Below are 22,804 nucleotides of genomic sequence, written 5' to 3' on the forward strand. Positions count from 1 at the left end.
CTTCGGAACCGAAGCAGGAATTCTTAAAATATCTAAAACGGCGTAGGTACTGCCAGATACGACCTCCGCAACTTTGCAGCTTCGCGATAACCATTTGAAAGAATACTGGCCGTGGTGGATGCGCTATCGCGATCCGCCCTTTTATAAAAACGCCGTAAATAATGATTTATTTCGGTGTAATGACTGTTACATTAAGAAGTGAGGACTGGAGAAAGAAAAGAAAATTGAATCATCGCCGTTTGAAAATTTAGCCGCCTTTCTTCCGCCTCGCCGCCCTAAATGCAATCCATTTATCACTGGGAGTTTTTCGCGGTTGATAAAGATTTACTCGGTTTTCTCCCTCGTCCCCGCTAATTCTATGACTTGTGAAAAGTTTCCTGTGTATCATTATCCAGAGTATCGCGATAAATTGCGATACCGCAGCATCTCCGACTATAATCCGGGCAGATAAGTAAACGTTTTAATTAAAGCATGTAAATGGCATGGTATAAGCAGGTGCCCGTTTGGTCGTGGTTGGGGACCATTCTATGTAAATGCGACACCCGCTAATGAGCTGCTGCGCTGCCATGCTCTATGGGGCTCCGATAGAGATCCGCGCGCTTCGAATCGCTCTGCCCGAGTTTTAACAGTAGCGACTTCTTATCTGACTTCGGTATCACACGTTGGAAAACATGCGGCTAAGTGGAGCATTGTTTTCTACATCTTCATTAAATCCAATCCGACTGTAATTATTTACAATACCAGCAGTTTTGCTCCTGCTGCTGCCTCCCACTACTGCCGATCCATCGGTATCGCTTCAGCGATTTAATCTCACGTGAGCGAAGAAAAAAAAAAAATAATAACGAAGATAAACGAAATAAAAATGATCGTGCATTAATACAAATAATTGGGGAAAAAGTCCTAATTGATGCAATTTAGCGAATAAGTATGTTGATTTATCGCTTCGATCTAATTGATTGTTAACCGCCATTAGGCAGATGTCGATTCTGTAGATAAACCAGACGTCAGCAGATGTTTATGCTTCTCTTAATCGAACGAAAAATGACGTTTCTTGTTTATCAATTATCATATTTTAATTGCCGAAAACGCCAGGAAGTTCACGCATCATTCCCGCCATTGGTTCGCTGCTTCGGGCCTTTGGAGTCGGTCTAAACGTGTTCGTGATGTGCCTTTCGATGGTCTTAATTATCTCCTTCTCTTCTTTCTATTGCGTAGTTTTTCGCATTGTGAAGAAAAATCTTCTTTGTAATACATCCTCCAAGAAAGTCATCCAAACGTCCATTCTATTTCAAGCTGGTTAACGAGACTTTCACCATGAAAAAGTACCAGAAATTGGCATCATACGTCCCTGCGTTCCGATTTTTCCGCCCAATTCAAATTTCAACTTTTCGAAGTCTCCGGCAGTTCTCCGGTTCAAGTTCAAGCCGCCAGTAGCGTCCCAAAACATTTTAGGAATAGTACTGTAAGCTCTCACTATGTCGACCTACGTGTACATACAGGGTGGAACAGCCAAATGGGTTAAATTCAACATCTGCATATTTCGATATATGTGAAAAAATGCCGAAACACGTCAATTTTAAACTCTGAAATTACATCCTGTAAAATAAAAAAATTAATTCTCTAAAATTTTTAATTGGAATTATGAGTTTATGATAGCTCATTTGAAAGATCTTTTCCTTCTCTAATTAAAATTAGTGTTGTTTAAACTTTATTTGAAAGAATCATAGAAAAATAATAGATTCATGTAGTAACTGACGAAATTCTCTACAAGTTAAAAACTTATTAACTAATAGCTCTTCGTTATTGATAATGTAACAACATGATAAAACATATCAATCTCATTGTATCTCGACTTCCTTTTTCCAAATCAGTGGATAGGGAAGCGAAAATTGCTAGAATGGCCAGCATGATTACCAGATCTTACTCCATCAGAGTTCATATGAGAATAGAGGAAGAGCGTGGTATGCAAAACTCAATCACGCGATCTAGTTGACTTAAAGAGAAAACTAATGCTTGCGACTAGATCGGTTACTCTTTAGATGTTGATTAATGCTAGAAGACATTTTTATTGACGTTTAGGGGGTTCCCAAAAGGTTCCAGGCCTGCATTTTGAACATTTCATGGAAGATTCAGAGTGATTTGTTTTATTATTTCATTACACCATCAATAACAAAATGGTATTAGTTATTAAATCTTTAGTTTACTGTAAAGAATGTCGTCAGTTATATCAGTTTTTTTTTCTATTATTCTTTGTAGTAAAGTTTGAAATCAGAGCACTTTTCATTAGAGGTTTTTGAATAGAGGACGAAATGACTTCACAATGGAGATATCATAAGCCCATACTTCCAAATTAACAATTTTGGGGTCGCAATTGTTATGCAAAGGGGATTAAATTTAGGCATAAAATTTTTACATGGCAAAATACAATTTCAGAGTTTAAAATTGACGGGTTTCAGTGTTTTTTTACTTATGTCCAAATATGCGGGTTTTGGATTTATTCCATTTGGCTGTTTCACCCTGTATGTGCTGCAAGAACAATGGAGATACCCTGCAAAAGAGTCGAAAACTACATATAGCCTGGAATACTAACCCTATTTAATGGGCAGTGGTCAGGAAAATTAAAGACATTTTTAAAGAAAAATTAGAAAACGGACCAAAATTTAAATTTGTCTTTGAAATTACGAGATACTGAGAGGAAACTTCTCTATTTTTTACATTTGACACGTTCAATAGAAGACACTTTTAAAGGCAAATTGGTGAATTTGTCCCTCGTCCCAGCCAGTGAATCTAATTGATAGTGGGCGATTTCTTGTGGAACAGGTTAGATTCAAATCCATCGTGAATGGACTTTAATAGTTTCTCAAATTAACTTTGAACAATAGCCGGCGGCTGTCCAGAACCGGCGAACAGTCAAAATCCAATCTAGATAGGAATAATAATTGAAAGGGCCCACAGGTAGTCGGTCCATTATGCCTATTCGCAAATCCACGCCAATTCTATAAACCGGGAATCGGTCGCACTTGTTGATCTGCGGAAACGCAACCCAGGGACCGCTATCTCTGTGAATTATTTCCATTCCCCACGCCACACAGTGAGAGAAAATCTTGAATCGCGGACAAAAACTTCCAACAGCGAGTTAGTCAAATTTTTTGGCATTTCCTCCCACTGGCAGTCATCATGGCAATCCGCATTCGGATAATAGATAGGAATAATATGGAAATAATGGAACATATGGAAGTGATACGTCGTTTCGTGGGGAATGATAGATACATTATTTGACTAAACGTGTGTTAACACACACATACTGACGCCGAAAGTGCCGAGGACCGTTATCGCCTGCCCATTGTTTGTTGTGATTTCTGAATTAGTTGACGTGCGGGCAATGCAAATGGTGTTTGCTGATATGATTGACAGTTGGTTTGATTTTCCAGGATGGATCCATTCAAATCCAGTAATGCTCCATGCAGTTAAAGCGAAACAATTGTATTTAGATATGGAGGTGCTCAATCTGAGCATTTGCACAGTGACGGTTTCTGGAGCTCAACTATGGAGATCTCGGCGCCCGTGGAAACTTTGGAAAAATGTTTTTATTTTTTACTCAACTTATTCGGTGATGTAATTAGAAGACACTTGACCATTGCTACTTTTCGTTCTTCGAATAATAACCTAATGAGGATCGATCTGGCGAACGTGCCGGCCAACCTATATCTCCATTGTTTGAAATCACCATCAGGAAATAATTTGGGCAATGGCATGGATTGTAACGTCTCTTTTAAAATGTGTCAGTGTTATGTGCGAAATCCGACGTTTCGATTTGCGACAACCTTCATCAATGTGCTTTTTTGCTCGCATCCTGACACACCTGGCCAAAGAGCTGGGGAAAAGTAACGTCGATTCGCCTTTTCCTGCATCGGTGTATTTAAATCCGATAAAAATTTTGGGCTCGGGCAATAAATTTTAGTTTAAAATGGAATTTGCGACATAATTCTTCATTAAGGCGACTTTATTTGGCGGTTTTAAATTTGTTCCATTATTGACATGCGGATTAATCGCATGGGGATTAACAAAACGGAGGAAGCCCCGGTCTTAACACATATGTTCAATCTGATCCCGAAATCGAGTATAAAGTGAGCCAAAGTCGATTGATCGCACTCGCGAAACTTTCATCGTTCAAGAAGCACGAAACAAGTTTTTTTTTCGCGCTTTTACACAAATAAGCTTAAGCAGAGTTTTCCTTTCAGGCAAATTTGTCATGAAAATTGCAGTCCAAGCCCTTTTTAAGTGACGATAGGCTCGGGCAATTAAACCTGAATAATTGATGTCCTTTCCAAGGCGAAACCGCCGACTTGGAGTGATATTGGATTTTTATGGCCTTGAGGGTGAATTTTAATTCCCGGCATTGAAAAGTGTTTTTTTTTTCAGCCGAACTGAAAATGGACGTCCTGAGGGAGCGGGGCGAGAAAGACAATCTTGAGCGGAAACTACACGAGGAACAGAAAATCCGGGGTAAGTAGTCGAATGCGCGTTTCTTCAAGAGGTTTGCTAATTCCAACAAAAGGCATTCGAACAATCGCCTCCCATTAAAAATCACTAATTAAACTTGTCCAAACAATGGGTGTTTTTCAACCTGGATTATTATTAATCCATTCAGGTCGCTACACAGTACAATATTTGCGTTCGAGACAATACTGTCTGTAAAAATAACCCTGAGAAACACGGGCCTTAAACAAAGACAAGTCTCGGATCAATAAACGAACAATCTTTAGTTTAATTTAATGAGGCACTCGTTTCCTGGAAAAAATAGAAAACTCTCTGTATGACGTTATTGAACACGTCGTGACCCTTTGTCTACGACATGACATAGATAGCATCTGTGGTCTATGCACATTAAGAAAGGCCCTCCGAAGGGAATTACGTGTCCGAAATAGATATTAGTCTTTAGAGGTAATTCGCATCGGGGAAATTTCAGTAAAAAAATGCAAACTGGAAGATTATTATGATACCGAAAGCAGACAAATCACCAGAAGCAGTCTAAAGCTAGGGTCAATCGGTCACTTGCCAGTAATCGCTAAAACATCTGAAAAAAATACTACATCAAAGAATGAAACCTGTTATTGTGAAGGATAATTTACTCCCAAGTCATCAGTGCCGTTTTCGAGAAAAACACTCTATCACGGAAAAGTCCCACCCCCCATTAATTTTGTAATATATTGAAATGGGAAAAAAACTTCTAACAAAAGGTACTTATAAGTTGATGTAGTTTTTTAGAATAGTCAGCAGTTTTACACAGGATGTTTAGTAAACGTGTGCCAACCGAACATTGCACTTAATGAACAACAACCTTTTTTACATATTTAAATTCTGCATTTTATTACGAATTCACGAATATACAGTGCGGCCCATTTGTTTTGGGGTCGATCTGTAAAAAATTGATTAATTGTGCTATTTAGCTCGGATTTTTTTTTAAATTATTGAGCTTGATAAAATGCACATTTTCAGCCAAAATTGCCTGATTGATATAAAATTCAAGGCCTGGTATGACAGTTTCTAAAAGCAAAATTTTAATAAATCATATTAGCGATTTTTTTAGAAAATATCTGTGCACGCCGCTGGATTGACCACCTCTCAAAACGGACTCGTACAAAATTTAATGGAACATTTTTTTAGTAATAACGATTTTGTAGAAGAATTAAAAATGCACATTATGTACTCACTTATTTCGCCAAAACGTATGGTTTATAACAACTTAGTTACAGTCTTAGGCTTATACAGAACAAATAAAAGAAAAAAAAATTAAAATTCCATCACAAGAAACAATGAAATTTTTGCAACTTCTACCAAGCGACCATTTTCTCCAATGCACTTGTCGCTCCTTTTGCGCATGTTCAAAATTACATTTCGTATTTGCTGTGGAGTAATTTTACCACAAGTACGGATTATTCTAACTTGTAGTTCTTGTAAATTTTGGGGTCTGACTTATACAGTTTTTCTTTGAGTAAACCCCAAAGAAAAAAATCTAACGGGGCTAAGTCCGGGGACCTTAAATTTAAATTAAAAAATAATTATAATGATTGATAATTTAATTTGTTTTAAGCGGAAATCAGTTCTAACATCGATGTAGACTTTATTTGTATCACAGTCGAACACTTCACTTGTTCTCCATAGCCTACTATGAGCTTCTGAAAACAAATGAGTACTGAGGCTGCATTTTCAATTTTTCTACAAAATCGTTAGAACTTAAAATTTTTCGATAAAATTTTGTATAGACTCGTTTTGAGAGGTGGTTAATCCAGTGACGTGCACAGATATTTTCTAAAAAAATCGCTAATATGATTAACTAAAATTTTGCTCTTAGAAACTATCATAGTAAACCTTGAATTTTATATCAATTAAGCCATTTTTGATAAAAATGTGCAGTTTATAAAGCTCTACAATTATAAAAAAAATCCTCGCTAAATCGCACAATCAATAAACTTTTTAGAGACTGACCTTAAAAACAAATGGGTCGCACTGTATATTTGTCATACTTCAAATCTTATAAATTGTTAAATATTGACGAACATTGACTCCCGTGCAACATATGGTGATGTTCTGCAAATATATCTTGTGTAACTTTGAAAACAATATAGCTGATGTGGGCATTGGTGGTCATTCGTTTTGTCATTTTTATGAATTGCCCCAAAAATAAATTCAATAGTTCATTGCGTTTATAACCAATATTTTTTATTAAAAAAATGGTATATACTAAAGAAGGCAGATGCAAAATTGTGTCAATTTACTTAAAATATGAGAAAAATGACTCCAAAGGTATTTTTTATTTTTCTTATTTTCTAAACCCAACATTTTCTTTTCAGCCCAACAGGGGTGTAATGAGTATTAATAATTAAAATTAAAATTAAATCAAATTAAATACAATGACAAAAAGGCAGAATAAATTTCTTCTTTTGTTGTTATTATTTTATAGTTTTTGTTCAAACTTCCTTCCACCATGTTCAGCACATAATCAACATCTTTTTTCCAAATTTTGTAGGCATTTGACACTCTTCTTTTCATTATTATTGTAAGAATAATAATTGTAAGATTTGAGGTATGACCAATGTATATCGTCGAATTCGTAATAAAACGCAGAATTTGAATATGTAAAAAAAGTAATGCTTATTTGTTCAAAAAAAGCAATATTGAGTTAGCACACCTTTACTAAACACCCTCTATAAAACTGCTGACAATTTTGAAAAATTACATGAACTTTGAAGCACTTTTTGTTAAAAAAATGTTTCCTATTTCAATATATTAAAAAGTTAGAGGGGAGGGGCAGTTTTCGCGTGAACACCCTGTACATAGAGTAGTTACCTTTACTGCGGAATCCTTAAAAGGCAACAATACTGTAAGGCTGTATTTCTCAAGGTCAATCAAACATGTGACAAGGTGTGGCGCACAGGACTTCTTTTGAAAAATCATCCTCAATTTTGCGTATTACTCCACTCCTACTTAAGCAATCGTATGTTTCAAGTGCAAACGAATGATTTTTCCATAGAGAGTAGCGAAATAGCTGCGGGGGTTCCGCAGGACTCTGTGCTGAGACTAGTGCTATACACTATATACAGCAGACCTGGACAATAACTATGATACCACGATATGTATGTACGCCAATGAAACCAAAACAATAATTTCTCGTTAAAACCCAATTAAGGCCATCAATATGACACAAGGACCACTAAATGAACTAGCTGATTCGCTGGGAAAATGGACAATCGAAGTAAACCAAGAAAAATCTACGCACATAACCTTTGCCATATGAAGAAATGACTGCCCACGTGCAGTTTTGAATAATGAACCAATTCCGCAGTTCAATTCCTTCAAACATCTGGATATTTACTTGAACGGAAAACTAACTTGGAAGAAACATGTTCAGCAGAAAAGAACGTGACTTAATCTCACAGCAAAAAAACTCAATGGGCTAATTGGGTACCATTCGAAGCTGTCAGTGGAAAACAAAGTACTATTATACAGGGTGTTTCTTGAGCATTCTAAAATATTTCACGGGGTGATTGCCCAGCTCAAAAAATAAAAATAAGTTCGTATGATCATAGGTCCGCGAACGCTTCGTCTGCAAGATACAGGGCGTTAAAAATTAATATTTGTTTTCCGTGCAACGTACCGGTTTGGAGAAAAAAGAATCATTAATATTATTGAATTTTCCGAGTTATAAACACGTTAATATTTTAACGTTACTAAAAATAAAATATTTCAACAAATAACGTGATTGACCATCACTGAACAAGTGATTTTAGTTTTCCCAGTTACCGTGAATGTGGATAAAGTATTACACTCTGTTCAAATTTTAATTGAAATATTTTGCTTAACAGAATAATTTCTTGTTTACTTTGTAACTTTTGCTACCTATAGAAATGAAGAAATGACCCAGATGCATTTTTGTTATGGACTTGCAAATGGAAATTCCTTACAGGCACGTCGTCTATGTGCTGAACGATACCCAGAAAGACATTTATCGTGTTCAGATACTTTCACACAACTTTATAGCCATTCACAAGAGACTGGTTCATTTGTGAGAAGTAGAAATATTGCTGGTAGACCACATTCAGTTTGGACTCCTGAACTGGAGGAGATTGTTCTTCACGCTGTAGAAGACGCACCAAATACTGGTACTAGAAGAATTGCTAACGACCCTCATATTGGTCCGAAAACAGTTTGGACCAGCCTAGAGGAAAATCCGCTATATCCTTACCATGTCCAACGTGTTCAGGCTCTTTTACCTCACGATTGCCCTCTCCGCTTTGATTGGTGTCAGTGGCTCCTTGAGACAAATGTCTACATTCAAAAATTTTCAATCAAAATTTTATTCATGGATGAAGCTAATTTTTCACGACATGGTATTACAAATTTTGATAACAATCATATCTGGGCACAGGAAAATTCTCATGCCATATCAGAAGCAGAACACCAGGTAACATTTTCAGTCAATGTATGGACTGGAATTATAGGGGAGCAGTTCATTGGACCATATTTTCTTCCACACCGAATGAATGGTGACTCCTATTACCAATTTCTTAAAAATATCTTTCTTAGCAATATCTTAGACACGTCTTACTACTTTCTAGATGTGTTATTGGAAACAAGGCTTTGTTTTTGGTTTATGTATGATAAAGCGTCTCCCTATTTTACCTTACAGGTTCGAGAGCACCTGAAAAATACGTTTCCAAATCGCTGGATTGGACGAGGAGGTCCTCAGGCTCGGTCACCGCGATCATCAAACTTAATTCCTTTGGATTTGAATTTTTGGGGGCACCTGAAGTAGTTAATTTACAGTATTCCAATTGCCACCGAAAACTAGTTGCGGAATCGGATATTGCAAGTTTTCAACAAAATCGGTTGTAACCCCGGTATCCTTGGACGAGTGCGGGAATCTCTTAGGCGACGAGCTGAAGCATGTGTAATGGTCAATGGGGGTCTTTTTCGGCAATTTCTGCAGTGCAATTCAATTATTTTATTATGTAATATCATATACTTTCCTTCTCAAAATGTTGCATTTTTTAACTAACGCAGCAATATTATCGATTTTTTTCTTCGAATCGACACGCAGTACGAAAAACAAATATTAATTTTTAACGCCCTGTATCTCCAGACGAAGCGTTCGCGGACCTGCGATTGTGCGAACTTATTTTCACGTTTTGAGCTGGGCAATCAGTCGTTAGATATTTTAGAATACTTAGGAAACGCCCTGTATAAAGCCGTACTAGAACCGATCCGGACATACGGCTTTCAACTATGGGGTACCGAAGGTAACCCAAATATCTAAATTCTGCAAAGATCCCAATCAAAAACGTTCCGGAATATATTCAAGACCCCACGGTACGTTAGCAACAAGACAATTCACGACGATTTTAGTGTTGCCACGGCACGAGAGGACATCGGAAAGTACTTTACCAATTACAAAGACTTGAAAACCGCCCTAATGTGCTTGCTGGGGCACTGCTTGACGGAGTACCGATCAGGAGATTAAAAAAGATTCACCCGCTGGACCTTCAGCAATGCTTTCAGTAACTGAAACGCTTGGTAACTGTGGAATATCATAAAATAACGTGCGAAGCACTGTAATGTGAGAATTTCGCCTCCTGCCAACGTCTATGAATATAATTGCTCATTTTCCGTAATGCTGACAGATCGCATAGTGATTTGTGAAAAAAAAAAAGAAAAAAAAAAAAAATCAAAGTCCAGATTCGGCCAAGTGAAAAGCGAATCGGTAAACGTCGGGCACAGAAGGGTGTTAGCATCCAAATTAAAGTTTACAGAGCTTTGTGAAAGCAATTGACAAGTAATTTACCGAGACCAATGGTCATTTGTGTCGGATAAATGAGTTAGACGGGAGAGAGCGAATAAAATTAGAACCACTGGCCGAGATCAAAGCCGCCAAAGACCCACCCGAATGCTTTTAGAGTGTGAATTTGAAATGTGCGTTTGTGTAACGCACTCGGACGTTTAGTCACTCTGTTTCGTTCGCATTTGCATTCGCAGTTAATACTCAGTTTGGGGGATGAAGCGACAAAGCGACGTCTGCCAGAAGCATTTTCTTTCACGGGACAAAGGACTGTTTTCGTCAAAAATGTTGGCCAGAAAGGATTCGTCATCGCTAGGGACCGGATTTATGAACGGAAATAGCCTTAAAATAATCCCTTGAAAAAGGAGAACGTTTTCAGAAAATACGCCTATAAATTACAATTATACTGCGTGACATAGAAAAGAGAAAACCTCATAAAAACGGTTTTATTTCAATCATTTTTGTTATGGATGCTTGTATATGGGGAACACAAAATACCATTAAATTTTCAGTCACATTTATCAATGTACAGGGAGTTCGGATTTGGAGTGTCTTGACAGAAAAGCCCCATTTCCCGATTAGATAGGGAAAAATTAACATACATGTCAACAGCTCGATTTTTGACAGAATATTAATGGCGAAAACCCTACTTCGATATATTTACAGTCTGCGGCGCTAGATGGCGCTTTTCAAATTTCGCCCGTTTCCAAAATTTCTCATAGCCTTTTTGTTAAAGATAATATCGAAGTAAAACAAAACATCCTTTAAGGCCATTTCCCGACGTGTTTCCAGTGACGTGCTTAGCTTTTTGCCGCAGCTCGCCGTTCTGTCAAAAACCGACATAACTTTTTTATTTTAATTGGAACCCACAGTCGGCTGTAACTGCGAAAAAATGTCAATTTTAAACCATTTTCAAGTATGTAAATATGTCTATAGTTATTTTCAAAAACGACTAAAGTATTCAACTTTCTGTGTTTATATTCAAGTTAGTTTCGGCATCAGTCGTCCAAGTAACATTATTTATTTTATATGTTTTAATTTTTGCATCAATCAGTTTTTCATTTTTAGTGTTGATTTGGTGCCGATTTTTCAAGTAAGATACCGATGAAAAATATAACATGATGAAATGTTTCATTTTGCCACACGATAATTCACAACCGACCGGCGAATTGCTCTTCCATGCCTATACCGAGCCACATCAAGCAGATAGAAGATTGTTTAAGCAATTGAAAGATAATTTACAGAATTATGAAAGCTTCAAAACGTGTAGACCACAACACTCCCATTTAAACGATCATAGATTTTTCCTGCAAGATGGAAGATAACCAAATTGAAGAACTAAATGTAATTGGAGAAGTTTTAGAACATCCAAACATCCTCCTTATTTTTGTAAATAACTATAGACATACTTACATAGTAGAAAATGGTTTAAAATTGACATTTTTTCGAAATTACGGCTGACTGCGAGTTCCATCTAAAATAAAAGTCATATTGATTTTTGACAAAACGGCAAGCTGCAGCAAAAAGCTAAGCACGTCATTGGAATCACATCGAAAAAGAGCCTTAAGAACGTTTTACTTCCATATTGTCCTTAACTAAAAAGTTATGAGAAATTTAGAAAATGGCCGAAACTTGAATAACGCCATCTAGCGCCGTGGACAGTAAATGTATCGAAATTCGGTTTTCGCCATTAATATTCTCTCGAAAATTGAGCTTTTGACGGGTATGTTAATTTTTCCCTATTTAGCCGGGAAATGAGATTTTCCTGTCAAAACACTCCAAATCCGAACATCCTGTATATAAGAGTTATCAGGGATTTTAGGTTTTTTATACTATAAATATTACAATAAAGTATCAGTAATATGGCTGCAAATTATCATTTATTGGCGTATAGCGTGCTTAGGATGTGCTCTTAGATTAAGCAAATCTATCTAGATGCAAAAATTTGAGAGAGGTCGAATGATGGGTTTTCATGAGGCTGGTCGGTCATTTAGGGATATCGCCACTAGATGAATCGTAGTGTAAAGACTATAGTGACATGGTCCCAAGAAGAGCAAACAGGTAGGAGGAGAAATTCTAGACGATCACGGAGAACTACAGAACGCCGTTTTCGAATTATGTCCCTAAGAGCTAGGTTAGTTTTGTCGAGGACGCTAACGGATTACCAGTTTGCAGGGTATGAAGGGCCCATTGAGTTTCGAACCTTTGTCACCGGATAAGAAATTTTGGATAGATTTCCTACCGTCCTCATCTTGTGTTACCCCTTCACCTTAAATCATCGTTAAAATTAACTGCAGTGGTGCAAAGGACGGATAGATGGGAATCTGGAATGAGGTAATATTTTGTTTAGTGACGAATTCAGATTCTGTTTGGGTATGCGTGATAGTCGAGCAAGAGTAAGAAAAAGACGGAGTGTAAGACAGGATCCTCAGTTTACAACGCAGAGACATGTCCGTCAGACTGCCGGGGTAATGGTTTGCGATGCTATTCCATATGGTAGCAGGTTACCTTTACTTTTCATTAGAGGCAGTATGACAGCCCAACGATACATCAAGGAAGTCCTAGAACGTCATCTCGTAATTTATCTCGAAACTCTTATTAATCCAGTTTTCCCGCAAGACAATGCACGGCCACATTTGGCTAGAGTGACTATTAAGTTCTTTCAATAAAACGCAATCAATTTGCTACTTTGGCCATCTCGACCTCTAGACCTCTCACCAATTGAGCAAGTATTGGATATTGTAGATAGAAGGTTGCATAATTTACCCCATCCCCTACAAATACTAGCAGCGCTACGTCATGCTGTCCAGTTAGCTTGGAATGAGATCCCCCAAGAGGACATCAATCACCTCATTAGACCCGTGCCTAGACGCGTACAGGAACGTATAAGACACCACGGAGGACCGACAAATTATTAAATTCGTTTTTGATTTTTTAAAAGTAAATTGTTGAATTTTTTAATGAAATATTTGTTTCAGCGTAAGAAACATGCGTACCAAAAATTATTTAAATAAAATCATTTTCACGGGGTGTTCTTTTTTCCACGTCACGCAGTACATAATTTAAAAAATATTCCGTCACGAAAAAACTGAACAAAACTGAAGATATTAAAAAAGGCGTACGCAATGGACAGGAGGAAACAATCGACACGTAAAGGAGGACGGCTGAAAGACCGCTACCAATTCAGGCAAGGTGGAAAGACAATTGTCACAAATCGACCAATATCTGAACCTCCTTTGCCTTGCCAGACACCCGGGGCACCTCGGGCCGAAGAAACGAAATCGAGGTCCATTTTGCCGCCTCGATTCTGCTAATTAATGGAGGAATCCCACAGCGATACGAGTACCAGTCTTGGCCTTTCAGCCTTGGACTTCGGGTGTTTTTCAACGATAAAGCAGATTCGATCGGTCGCCTGATTGACTGAAAAACAGCAGCTTAAAAATATCGAAATGGTTTTAAAGGAAAGGTTGGTCGAACAGGAAAACGACAATCTGAACGAATTCTACAGAGCGGGTCCGCCCCGGAAAAGCGGTTCATCCCGGCGTGAAAAACCTTATATAAATAACCCTCGAATTTCGACGGGGAAAATTATATTTATTTTTATCGTTGCTCTGTTCCGTACGTTGTTCAGATTGAGAACGAGATTATCCACGGTCCATTGAGGGAAAATTGCTTCGGGGCGACGAATATATTTATTTTTTAATTGTACCTACTAAGGTGGAAGGGCGGGAGAATTAGAGACGTTGTTCGCGCTCCATTCGACCAGATAATGGGTTGAATATTTCAAATTCGATTGAGATGTTCCTTCACCAATATCGCTCCCTTTTTACTGAATCAGTGGCGTGCCAGCGCTCCCGCTCGAGTAGGTGCCCCTTAACTGGTTTTAATGGTGGGTGAGCACATAAATTAGCAATCTTTTTCTAAATTGGAACCTAATCAACCGTGCAGGACTAAAGCAACCGTACGTATGTGGAACAATAATTTTCGCTGGCAAATATTTAAATTGACTATTATCACCTCGTTAAACCGACAATTATAACGCCATTCGCTGTTTAAATACACGTTTCAAATATTTAGAAATTTTTTATGGTCTATTTGCACAATGGAAAAATAAAATTTTAGACTTGGCCTATTCAATTACACAGGAGCATGGCAAACTTCCTCTTATACATTTAAAACCAGGATGTGCGCAATAAACAAATATAGTGATGGGCTGTGTTATCTAGCTTCCTTCGTATTCAAACGTACACATTTACTTTATATGGGAGCCCAATCCGCCCTGAGAGCTTTACGAGACAAAATCAAAGGAATATTTCCTTTTATGAAAATATGAGTTATTCCCGTAAGAAAATTGCGGCTCCCCGGAATTTATTGTGACATTTAAGGGGTAGAAGAAGGGCGCCATTGTTCGTGGGTATTATTTTCGATGTTAAAGATATTCCGAAATCACCCTTGAAGAAGATATATAAGTGCAGGGGTTAGTTGCCTACTGCCTTTTGTAATGTCTCGGACTGACCTTTGGGGAAATGTCGTCGCAATATTATATTACGACGACCGTTTGGATTTCTTTATTTGCTCCTCGGGGGGCGGCAATTTTTGGCCCCTTGAAGATGTCACAACAAGCATTCATCGATCGGTGACGGCGACGACGTCGTCAAAGGGCCGACGCCCACCCCATGTCAGATTAATGACGTGCAGTGTCGAAACCACAAGATAAATCGCTCCAAGTTCGAAATGTACCTACTTCTCACTGATATACCCACTCGAAACTAGAAGTTTCCAATCTCTCCGTCATCATGCAAACGCGAAACAAGAAATGGAGAGAACATTTGAGGAAAATCTCTCCCCAGAGCTGAGTAATTATTAAATTTATGCTGATTCCACGTCTTAGTCGTCGGCTGTTCGAATTACGGCAAGATTTACAATATTACCTTGATACGCCTTGCTTAATTCTAATTTATCTGGGGGAGCGTCTTTGTCTGAGCTACGACTATTGCCGAAAGTATCCGGTTGCAATCGTAAAATTAAATTATGACGTTTATAATGGGCTTAATGGGCTTCCGAACGGCCCTGTCGGGCCTCTAATTGCCCCACGAGTCTCGAATTAATATTATTACTCTTTGTGGCGCACAGAGTTCAATTTCTGATGGAAATGTTTAGGATCGTTTCGGCCGATCGAATTCCCTCATCAAATCTCGTTCCAGTTCTTTTTATTATTTTTGGATGTAACGCCTCTCACACCAGCGGGGGTGGAATTGCCCACGTGCCCCTCTGGACGCCACGTTAAAAATGTTTGAGTAGCCACATTTGTAACCTTTCGGCGACATAAATGCTAAATCAGAAGAGTCGAAAAAGCTCATAAGGCTGTAATCGGCATTAACACGACAATAAAGTTTATATTTAGTAACCAAACCGTTACTTTATTTGGCATTGTAAAAAACTTTCAGCGAAATTCAATTTGAGCTCCTTTCAGCTGTGTTGTTTGGACGGGGACCCGAATTTAAGCGACATGATAGCCCCGGCATTTGCCAATTCACAGCTATAAGCTTGTAAAAGTGCGATTTTTACATTTTTTTTATTCAGCCGAGCAAGACGTACGAAGGTTCATTGTTTCTATAAAACTGACCTTTACCTCGGTACAAACGTTTCTGAATTTTTTGTAAGCCGTTACTGGAAAATCACATTTTTTGCGAGCGGGGCGAGAGGCAACTGGAAGACGTCACCAACAGTGACAACTGAAAGCATTGCTATTTGGTCTCTGACACCTTTTTGAAAAAACTCCGCTCCTGTATGATGCATTTTTGTAAAATCACGTGATGATCAACCACCAATCAGTTGCCAAAACACTCTCACATTCGATACACTTTAGTTCTGTGAATTTTCGTTTGTTTATTTAAATTTTTTCTGAAGTGAGTCGGCAGTCGCCAGAACGTCAACAAAAATTATACGTCCGAGCCCTTTGCGGAGAACGAATACTATTATCAGTTTCAACTGAGAAAGTTGGCGACTCGGCCCCTATTCGTGTGTGGGTAGCCATCCTCAAAACTTAAACAAAGAATAGAAAATCAGACGCACACAACATATTTATCATATTGCAGAACATAAAGCAACAAAAAAGTGGAATATTGCACCTGTTAATAAAAGCTGAACGTTATCGAAAAAGGTGCATTCCGGCATACAAAACTCGAATTTCCCATAAATATGTAAATCGGAATGGACTATATTGATTTATGCCCCTCGGCTCGATGTATCAAACCTGTAATTTGTCTGTTTCAGCCTGGTAATTTTGTTTATCTTTTTTGCGAAATCAGCCCTGTTTTAATTTCGAATTTCATACTGAAATTCGCTAAACTCAAGGAAGTAAGGTAGTTTAATCCGAACCATAAAGTATAGTAAATGTTTTTCCTAGTAGGAAAGGGGGACGCGACCGTGTGATTCCATCTGAATAGCCCGTATCAAACCGCATCATTTATTCCGATCCCTCAAATTGAATAAAGAAAACGTATTGGAAAAGTCACACGTCGGGCTTATCGCCATTCGCAAATCACCCCGAAAAAGCAAAAAAGATACACTTATCGGCCTCTTTCTCTCAGATTTGTCTCCAAATCCCCAAAGGCGGGGAACGGTTTTATGTTTTTTTATGATATATCCTAATACGGGCTTTCTGCCTATGCAATACACTTTTTTACGATCGAATCAACGGGGCCGATTACCTTTAGCTTCAGGGGCGCACGTCGAAACCTCAAAACACCTTTTTTCCGTACAACTTGTCAACACTGCTCTATTATTTTTTGTCACCTTTGGCATATGTCGATTCAAACAAAAGAAGAGCGCAGTGTTGCCGTCGCTCACCTAAAAAATGAAAACTTCTCTAGTTCGTTGCAATGCCACTGGGTTTCTCATATAGAAATAATAACATAGAAAGAGATGAAATTTCTCCCTCAGTGAAAACGTCGAGAAGCTATTTATTTTTATGTGAGTGTTATCATTGATAGCTGGGACTCCGTCGCGCGATTTTTACTGTTTAGGTGCTTTTTGATTTTATGATACATTTGCCGAGAAAACAATATTGCCTTTAATGGAGGGGAGTTAAAATAATAATCGGTTTGTCGGATATTAAAAAGATGCCAAAGCTTGTAGGTGAAGCTTTTTATTACGCGGAGAAATTATCATATTCTAGACGCCCTGTATAATCAATCATTCAACCGATGAAATCGATAAATATAGCAAGTCAATAGAAACATCCCTTGGGTGCGGCGCGACAAACTCCCACTGTTTTATAGGGTAAATCCCGTCCCGATGGGGTAATCTTGAATTCGATGTTAAGGGAAATCCCGTGTTTTACTGCAATTCTAAAAAAATGCCGACTGAGTAATGTTAAGTGATTTTCGGAATATGCCTTTTTTGACCAGATAGAACCAATAAATAAAATTTTCTTTTTCTCGTTTGTGTGCACAACTTGTCCATCGATAAATTATCCTCAAAACATAGTTCGTAATTTTGTTTTTCGGTTAAATCACTCTGAAAACTGGTAGAAGTGGGAATGATCAGAAGTAGATCTAGTCACCAGAACGGATAGTGACAAAACGCGGATGAGGAACCCGCTGGAGCCGCCCCTGATATAATATGCACCTTAACTGCAAACATAAAAGAACTCACAGGCTTGTAATACGAAGTTAAGTAACAATTTCCAATGCAAAAACCAAGAAAAATCCGAAACAATAATAAGTGCACTAGCGCCTCCATTACTTGCCGTGGCAATTTAGATCCATTCCCGTTGAGTTTGACGTTTGTGCGAGGCTGCCCGCTGCGCCTGATGGGCATTAGGGCCCCTTTGGCCCCCTCAACTAATTATAACACTCATTACCGAAGTTTATTAATCAACCTTCGACGGCGATCAGTGGCAGGTTCTTCGAAATTCGTCCGGTAACTTGCTTGCAAAGGTAGTTCGGCTCATCATCAGCGCGAAGTTGTCGAAACGAAAATAATGCAAAACCAATCGATTGCCGGAATTGAGGATTTGCGTTTGTTTCGGGCAAAGGTGGAGTTTAATGTTAATCAAAATCGAAATATAATTCGAATCGATATTAATCACTTCCATGGATGACGAGGCCACAAAAGAAGTTAATAACATTCGGTCCCGACACGCTCGGATGGACACAAGAGGCGCCACCTGGTGGGTGGTCGATTCGTAACCAACATCTTTTGTAGCATTGGCGGAGATGATTCATGACGTTCGCCTCATGCAGGCACATGGCATCAATTCTCCGTACGCCAATGTTGGAGCCTTATCCATAAACGATTCGAATGGATTCTATAACTGTTCAATCGACTTCCCTTCTATTTCGACTACTCAATTTATGCCTAAAAGGCCGCTTTTTTACGAATCTGAAGGAATATTTAATTTCGGTAATTGCCGAATGAGCAAAATCGAGTTTTAGCCGAATTTATTACTGAAACCGTTTATTAGTTTCCATACATGGAGAGAAACAACCGCACCAAATTAACGTAATTAATTAAGCCTTTGTCCAAAGCGAATTTGAGCATTATGTTTGCTTGATGACATTGTCGTGCCAGCTAATTATTGTGCGCACTATATACAACGTTTGAATTCCGTATATTTTCAATTGATGATAATTATTGCCACCCACTAGGACAAAAAGGCGTAGAATCTGAAAAATGTCGAACATGCCGGGCCGAGCCGATGCGAGTCAAGTCAAGTGTGAAGGCGCAACGTCGCAACAATGTCGCGGGGTGACTTATAAACTAAGAAACGTCGCTCGTTGGTCTGATGCGATGCGACAACCGTCACACTAGGTGGTACTGCACTTTTCACTTACAAAAATATGAATTTCCTTAGAGGCGACAGAAAGAGATGGAGGAGAGGCACACATACAGGGGGTCTTATTCCATGGGTCTCGAAAATCGAGCGATTGTGTCCAGCTTTGCCCCAATTTACTCGACCGCATGTCTTTAGCGGTTACCGAGAGCCTCACGGCTGAACTCCAGTAATGGATATCCTGTAGAGTGAATTAAAATCACTACCAATAACGGGGCTGTTATATTAAATTTCCTCCCCACCAGGAAACACACATACACGCACAAACAATCCGGGATTATAATACGAAACAAAAACACAGGAATGAAACTTAGCTAAGAGGGAGAAATTATAAATTCGGGACTTGCTGCCGACTTACGTCGATCAAGGAGTGTATATGCCCCCCTCATCCCCATGGCCGGAACAGCGCGAACAAAGGGAATGCTCGCTTAAGAGGGCAAACAGTCGCCCTCCGCTTGCAGCCGAAGCATGTGAAGTGTTTGAGGACAATTTGAGGCTCTGCTCATCATCGCCAAGGAAAAATCGAAATCTGCACGAAACATAAATTTACATGCGAGAGGGAGAAAAATAGTTTTTTCCACTCAACACAAAAGTCGTACGAGATCGGCCGATGTGGTCATCGAAATCGAATTTACGGCTGCGAAATTGAAATGGGGCTCCGCATGGAGTGTGGAGCACCGACTGCGACGATATATCTGTCGTATATTATTTTTGAATTTGTCACTGAGGCATATGCCCGACTTTAGGGGAAAAACGTGTCTAGATCAGTCGGGAATATCCTTGAAGAGAATAGAGGTAATAATAAATAAATGAATTTTTATATTTTTTGCTTTACATCTCTTCTTTTATTCATCACGTAATACAATATGCGCTGGCCAGGAGCAAAATGCAAAAATCTACTTTATTCCAAAGTCCATCGTGATGAATTTCCTCCCCTTCTTAATTACAAGGGGCCCGTTTTAAAAGCTTTAAATACACACAATCTCTTTGCAGGCAAATCCGCATCACTCCTGCAAGTCTTTGGCTTTAATCCTGTACGGTCATTTTCACAGAATTCATTTTTCCCAATTTTTCCTCCCGTTAATCTCCCGAGCTAACGTGCTCCTTGCTACATAGTTTTAATGGAATTTTTCTTGCCCGCCCTCTGTATTCTCCAAATGGAATTTTTAATTGTTTTCAAAGGAAACTCGCCATCGCATCGATATTTTCCTGGGTCTTTTATCAGTCTCGAGGATGTTTCTTTAAAGTGTCACTATAAGTTTTCGATATTATGAAAATATTAAAAATCCTGCAGGCGGCCGCCAAAAGGCACATAGATCGCTTTTAATGCCGCATTAGCATGAAAATGCGCGTTTGACAGCTGAATGCGGGATATTTTGCGCACAAAACGCCTCCAGAAACGAAAACGCAAATAATTATTATCCATTCATGTCCGTTTGTGTACGTCCAGGACCGGACCTCATCTCCTAACGCACCAAATTCCTCGTTGAAAAACTATTGGAAAGCTCTCGTGGTGTGACCTTTTTTACCTCCTCGCAGGTTGCTCCTACCAATTTTGAGATATTTTTAATATGGTCCGTAGCCACACTTCTCTCCTATATTTTTCCTTAAAATCCCTTCGGTCTACGTGCTTTGAAATTTGATAAGAATGATTGCCAGGAGTGATCCCGAGGTGGTTATAGTGTCAGACTTTTATACAGGGTCCAAGGTAATTGTCAATGATATGGCGCTATTGGTGTTTCCGCAATATTGGTACGGGCAATGTAAACTAGGAGCATTCGTTTTTATCATCAGCAAGTCAATAATTTTTGCTAAAATTTGATCGATATTTTTAGAGAAAAGCACCCTGGCACTTCACCGAACATTTTTGGGACAGCGCCAGTCCTTGGACGAAATGACGGCGCCATTAACGGCTTTTACACGATAACTAAAAATTGACGTTGATGATCTCAAAAGAAAATGCAGAGCCGTATTCCAGTAATTTCTATTATATCCGAACCGGCGATATTCCGAATAGTCACAAAATATATAATCTCAGGTGTTGGGAATTTATACGGCTGAATTGTTGGCGACGTCGTGTATCGCAAATAGTCCAAAAACAAAAACATTTTCCCAATTTCACCAAATGCCATGGCAACAATACCACATGGCATTTGAGACAACCTATGTGGGTCTTGACTTACTCGGGTACCACCAAAAAATACCGATGGTTACTTCCACGAATTCTCCCAGTCAGCTGACAAGAGATAACATTTGACTTAAGATAACATTCGACAGACGCCACTATTGCTACGTAACTTAGAATAATACCTAACAGATGTCGCTAGGGACACGTTACAACAACATTTACATGGTTCTATTTGAATTTGCCTCATATAGATCGAATCCGGTTCTGAATGGTTTCCGCCGATGTCCAATTATTATTGTATGGGACCGATTCTGTTTGCTCCGGCAGATTTGTATGCATGGAATAAATGATACTCTCTATGTCGGTGCGTTATCATATTATCCCTATCGTCGACCTTTTACTTTAATTGACTGGACTCATCACATATCGGCTATTTCGTTATGTATCGCCGACAAAATGGACTTTTAATCAACTCTGATTTGTATGCACACCCAACAATGACCGTGTACGCATCGAGTATTTAACGTTTGACTAATTAAGGCCCATAATTTGCCATTTTGGTGTTTGGTTATGAATTTTGATTGCACAATATGTAGAGCGCAAGAAACGTGAGGTTTTGATGTGTGGAACTCGGAGAATGTTCCTCCAGTGCTTGTCAACGCCGTCTCGGGCAAATGTCTTGCGGCAGCAGGAATTCCTTGAAGGGCAGGAATGCGCCGATCGCATACCTGTCGCCCTTGCAGGATTAATCCTTTGCCTTCCAGGTCCGTAACGCCTGCTACATTTTAATGTTATCCTCCCCCCGTGTGTGGAAAATTTCATGCGACTTATGTAATTTGAATTTCTGGGTTAACAATGGAAAAAACAAAAAAATTCCCCGTGCTCATGCACACACAAAGGCCTTGTGAAATTTAAATAAATGGTACCAAACGGAGTGTAAATATTTAGACTCGACTATACAATGCCCAATAAAAATGATGGCGCTGTTAATTACATATTATTTGTTTGCCCGTTGTCTCGGCACAAGTTTCGCGGCCAATTACGGCGGTTTAACAATTATCTCGTGCGATTGCCTTATTTGCAATCTGGTCGCATACGTCCAATCACGTTAGAGAGTGCCTGGGAGACAGTCGTGCCGCGGTACCATTCCCACCATTCCCGCCCATTTAGTGCCTATGCCACTAATTATTGCAATGGAGGAGAAAAATACAAAAGAATTTTTTCGGTACTAAAGTTCCCTTTTGGTGTCGACAAGCTATAAACCCTTATGATGGACAAACATTTTGATGGCCGATGTGACCCGTATCCGTTCTATATTTTTCTCTGAGTACACACACGCTCTTTTATGGTCGTCAATAAAACGCATGGATAAGGAGAAATCGTCAAAATCGTCTTATTTTCTTATTTACGCAGTGTTCAGCTGAAGCGCTACATACAGGGTGTCACAGAAACTTGATATGAAAGAGTCTCGAGTGCTAGAGAGTAAACTTTCCCTACTTTC

General features: G+C 38.9%; 1 protein-coding gene across 2 annotated transcripts in view; it reads left to right on the top strand.

Annotated features, from left to right (window-relative positions):
* The window catches only part of dac (dachshund), a 95,307-nt gene that overhangs the window by 63,566 nt on the left and 8,937 nt on the right, over positions 1-22,804 (top strand). For both annotated transcript variants that reach the window (XM_066298038.1, XM_066298039.1), the window contains exon 8: positions 4,423-4,506. In XM_066298038.1, the coding sequence (XP_066154135.1) occupies positions 4,423-4,506 (84 nt within the window). The remainder of the gene's footprint in view (positions 1-4,422; positions 4,507-22,804) is intronic.

This window comes from Euwallacea fornicatus, chromosome 30, assembly GCF_040115645.1.
Source record: "Euwallacea fornicatus isolate EFF26 chromosome 30, ASM4011564v1, whole genome shotgun sequence".
NCBI classification, from domain to species: Eukaryota; Metazoa; Arthropoda; class Insecta; order Coleoptera; family Curculionidae; genus Euwallacea; species Euwallacea fornicatus.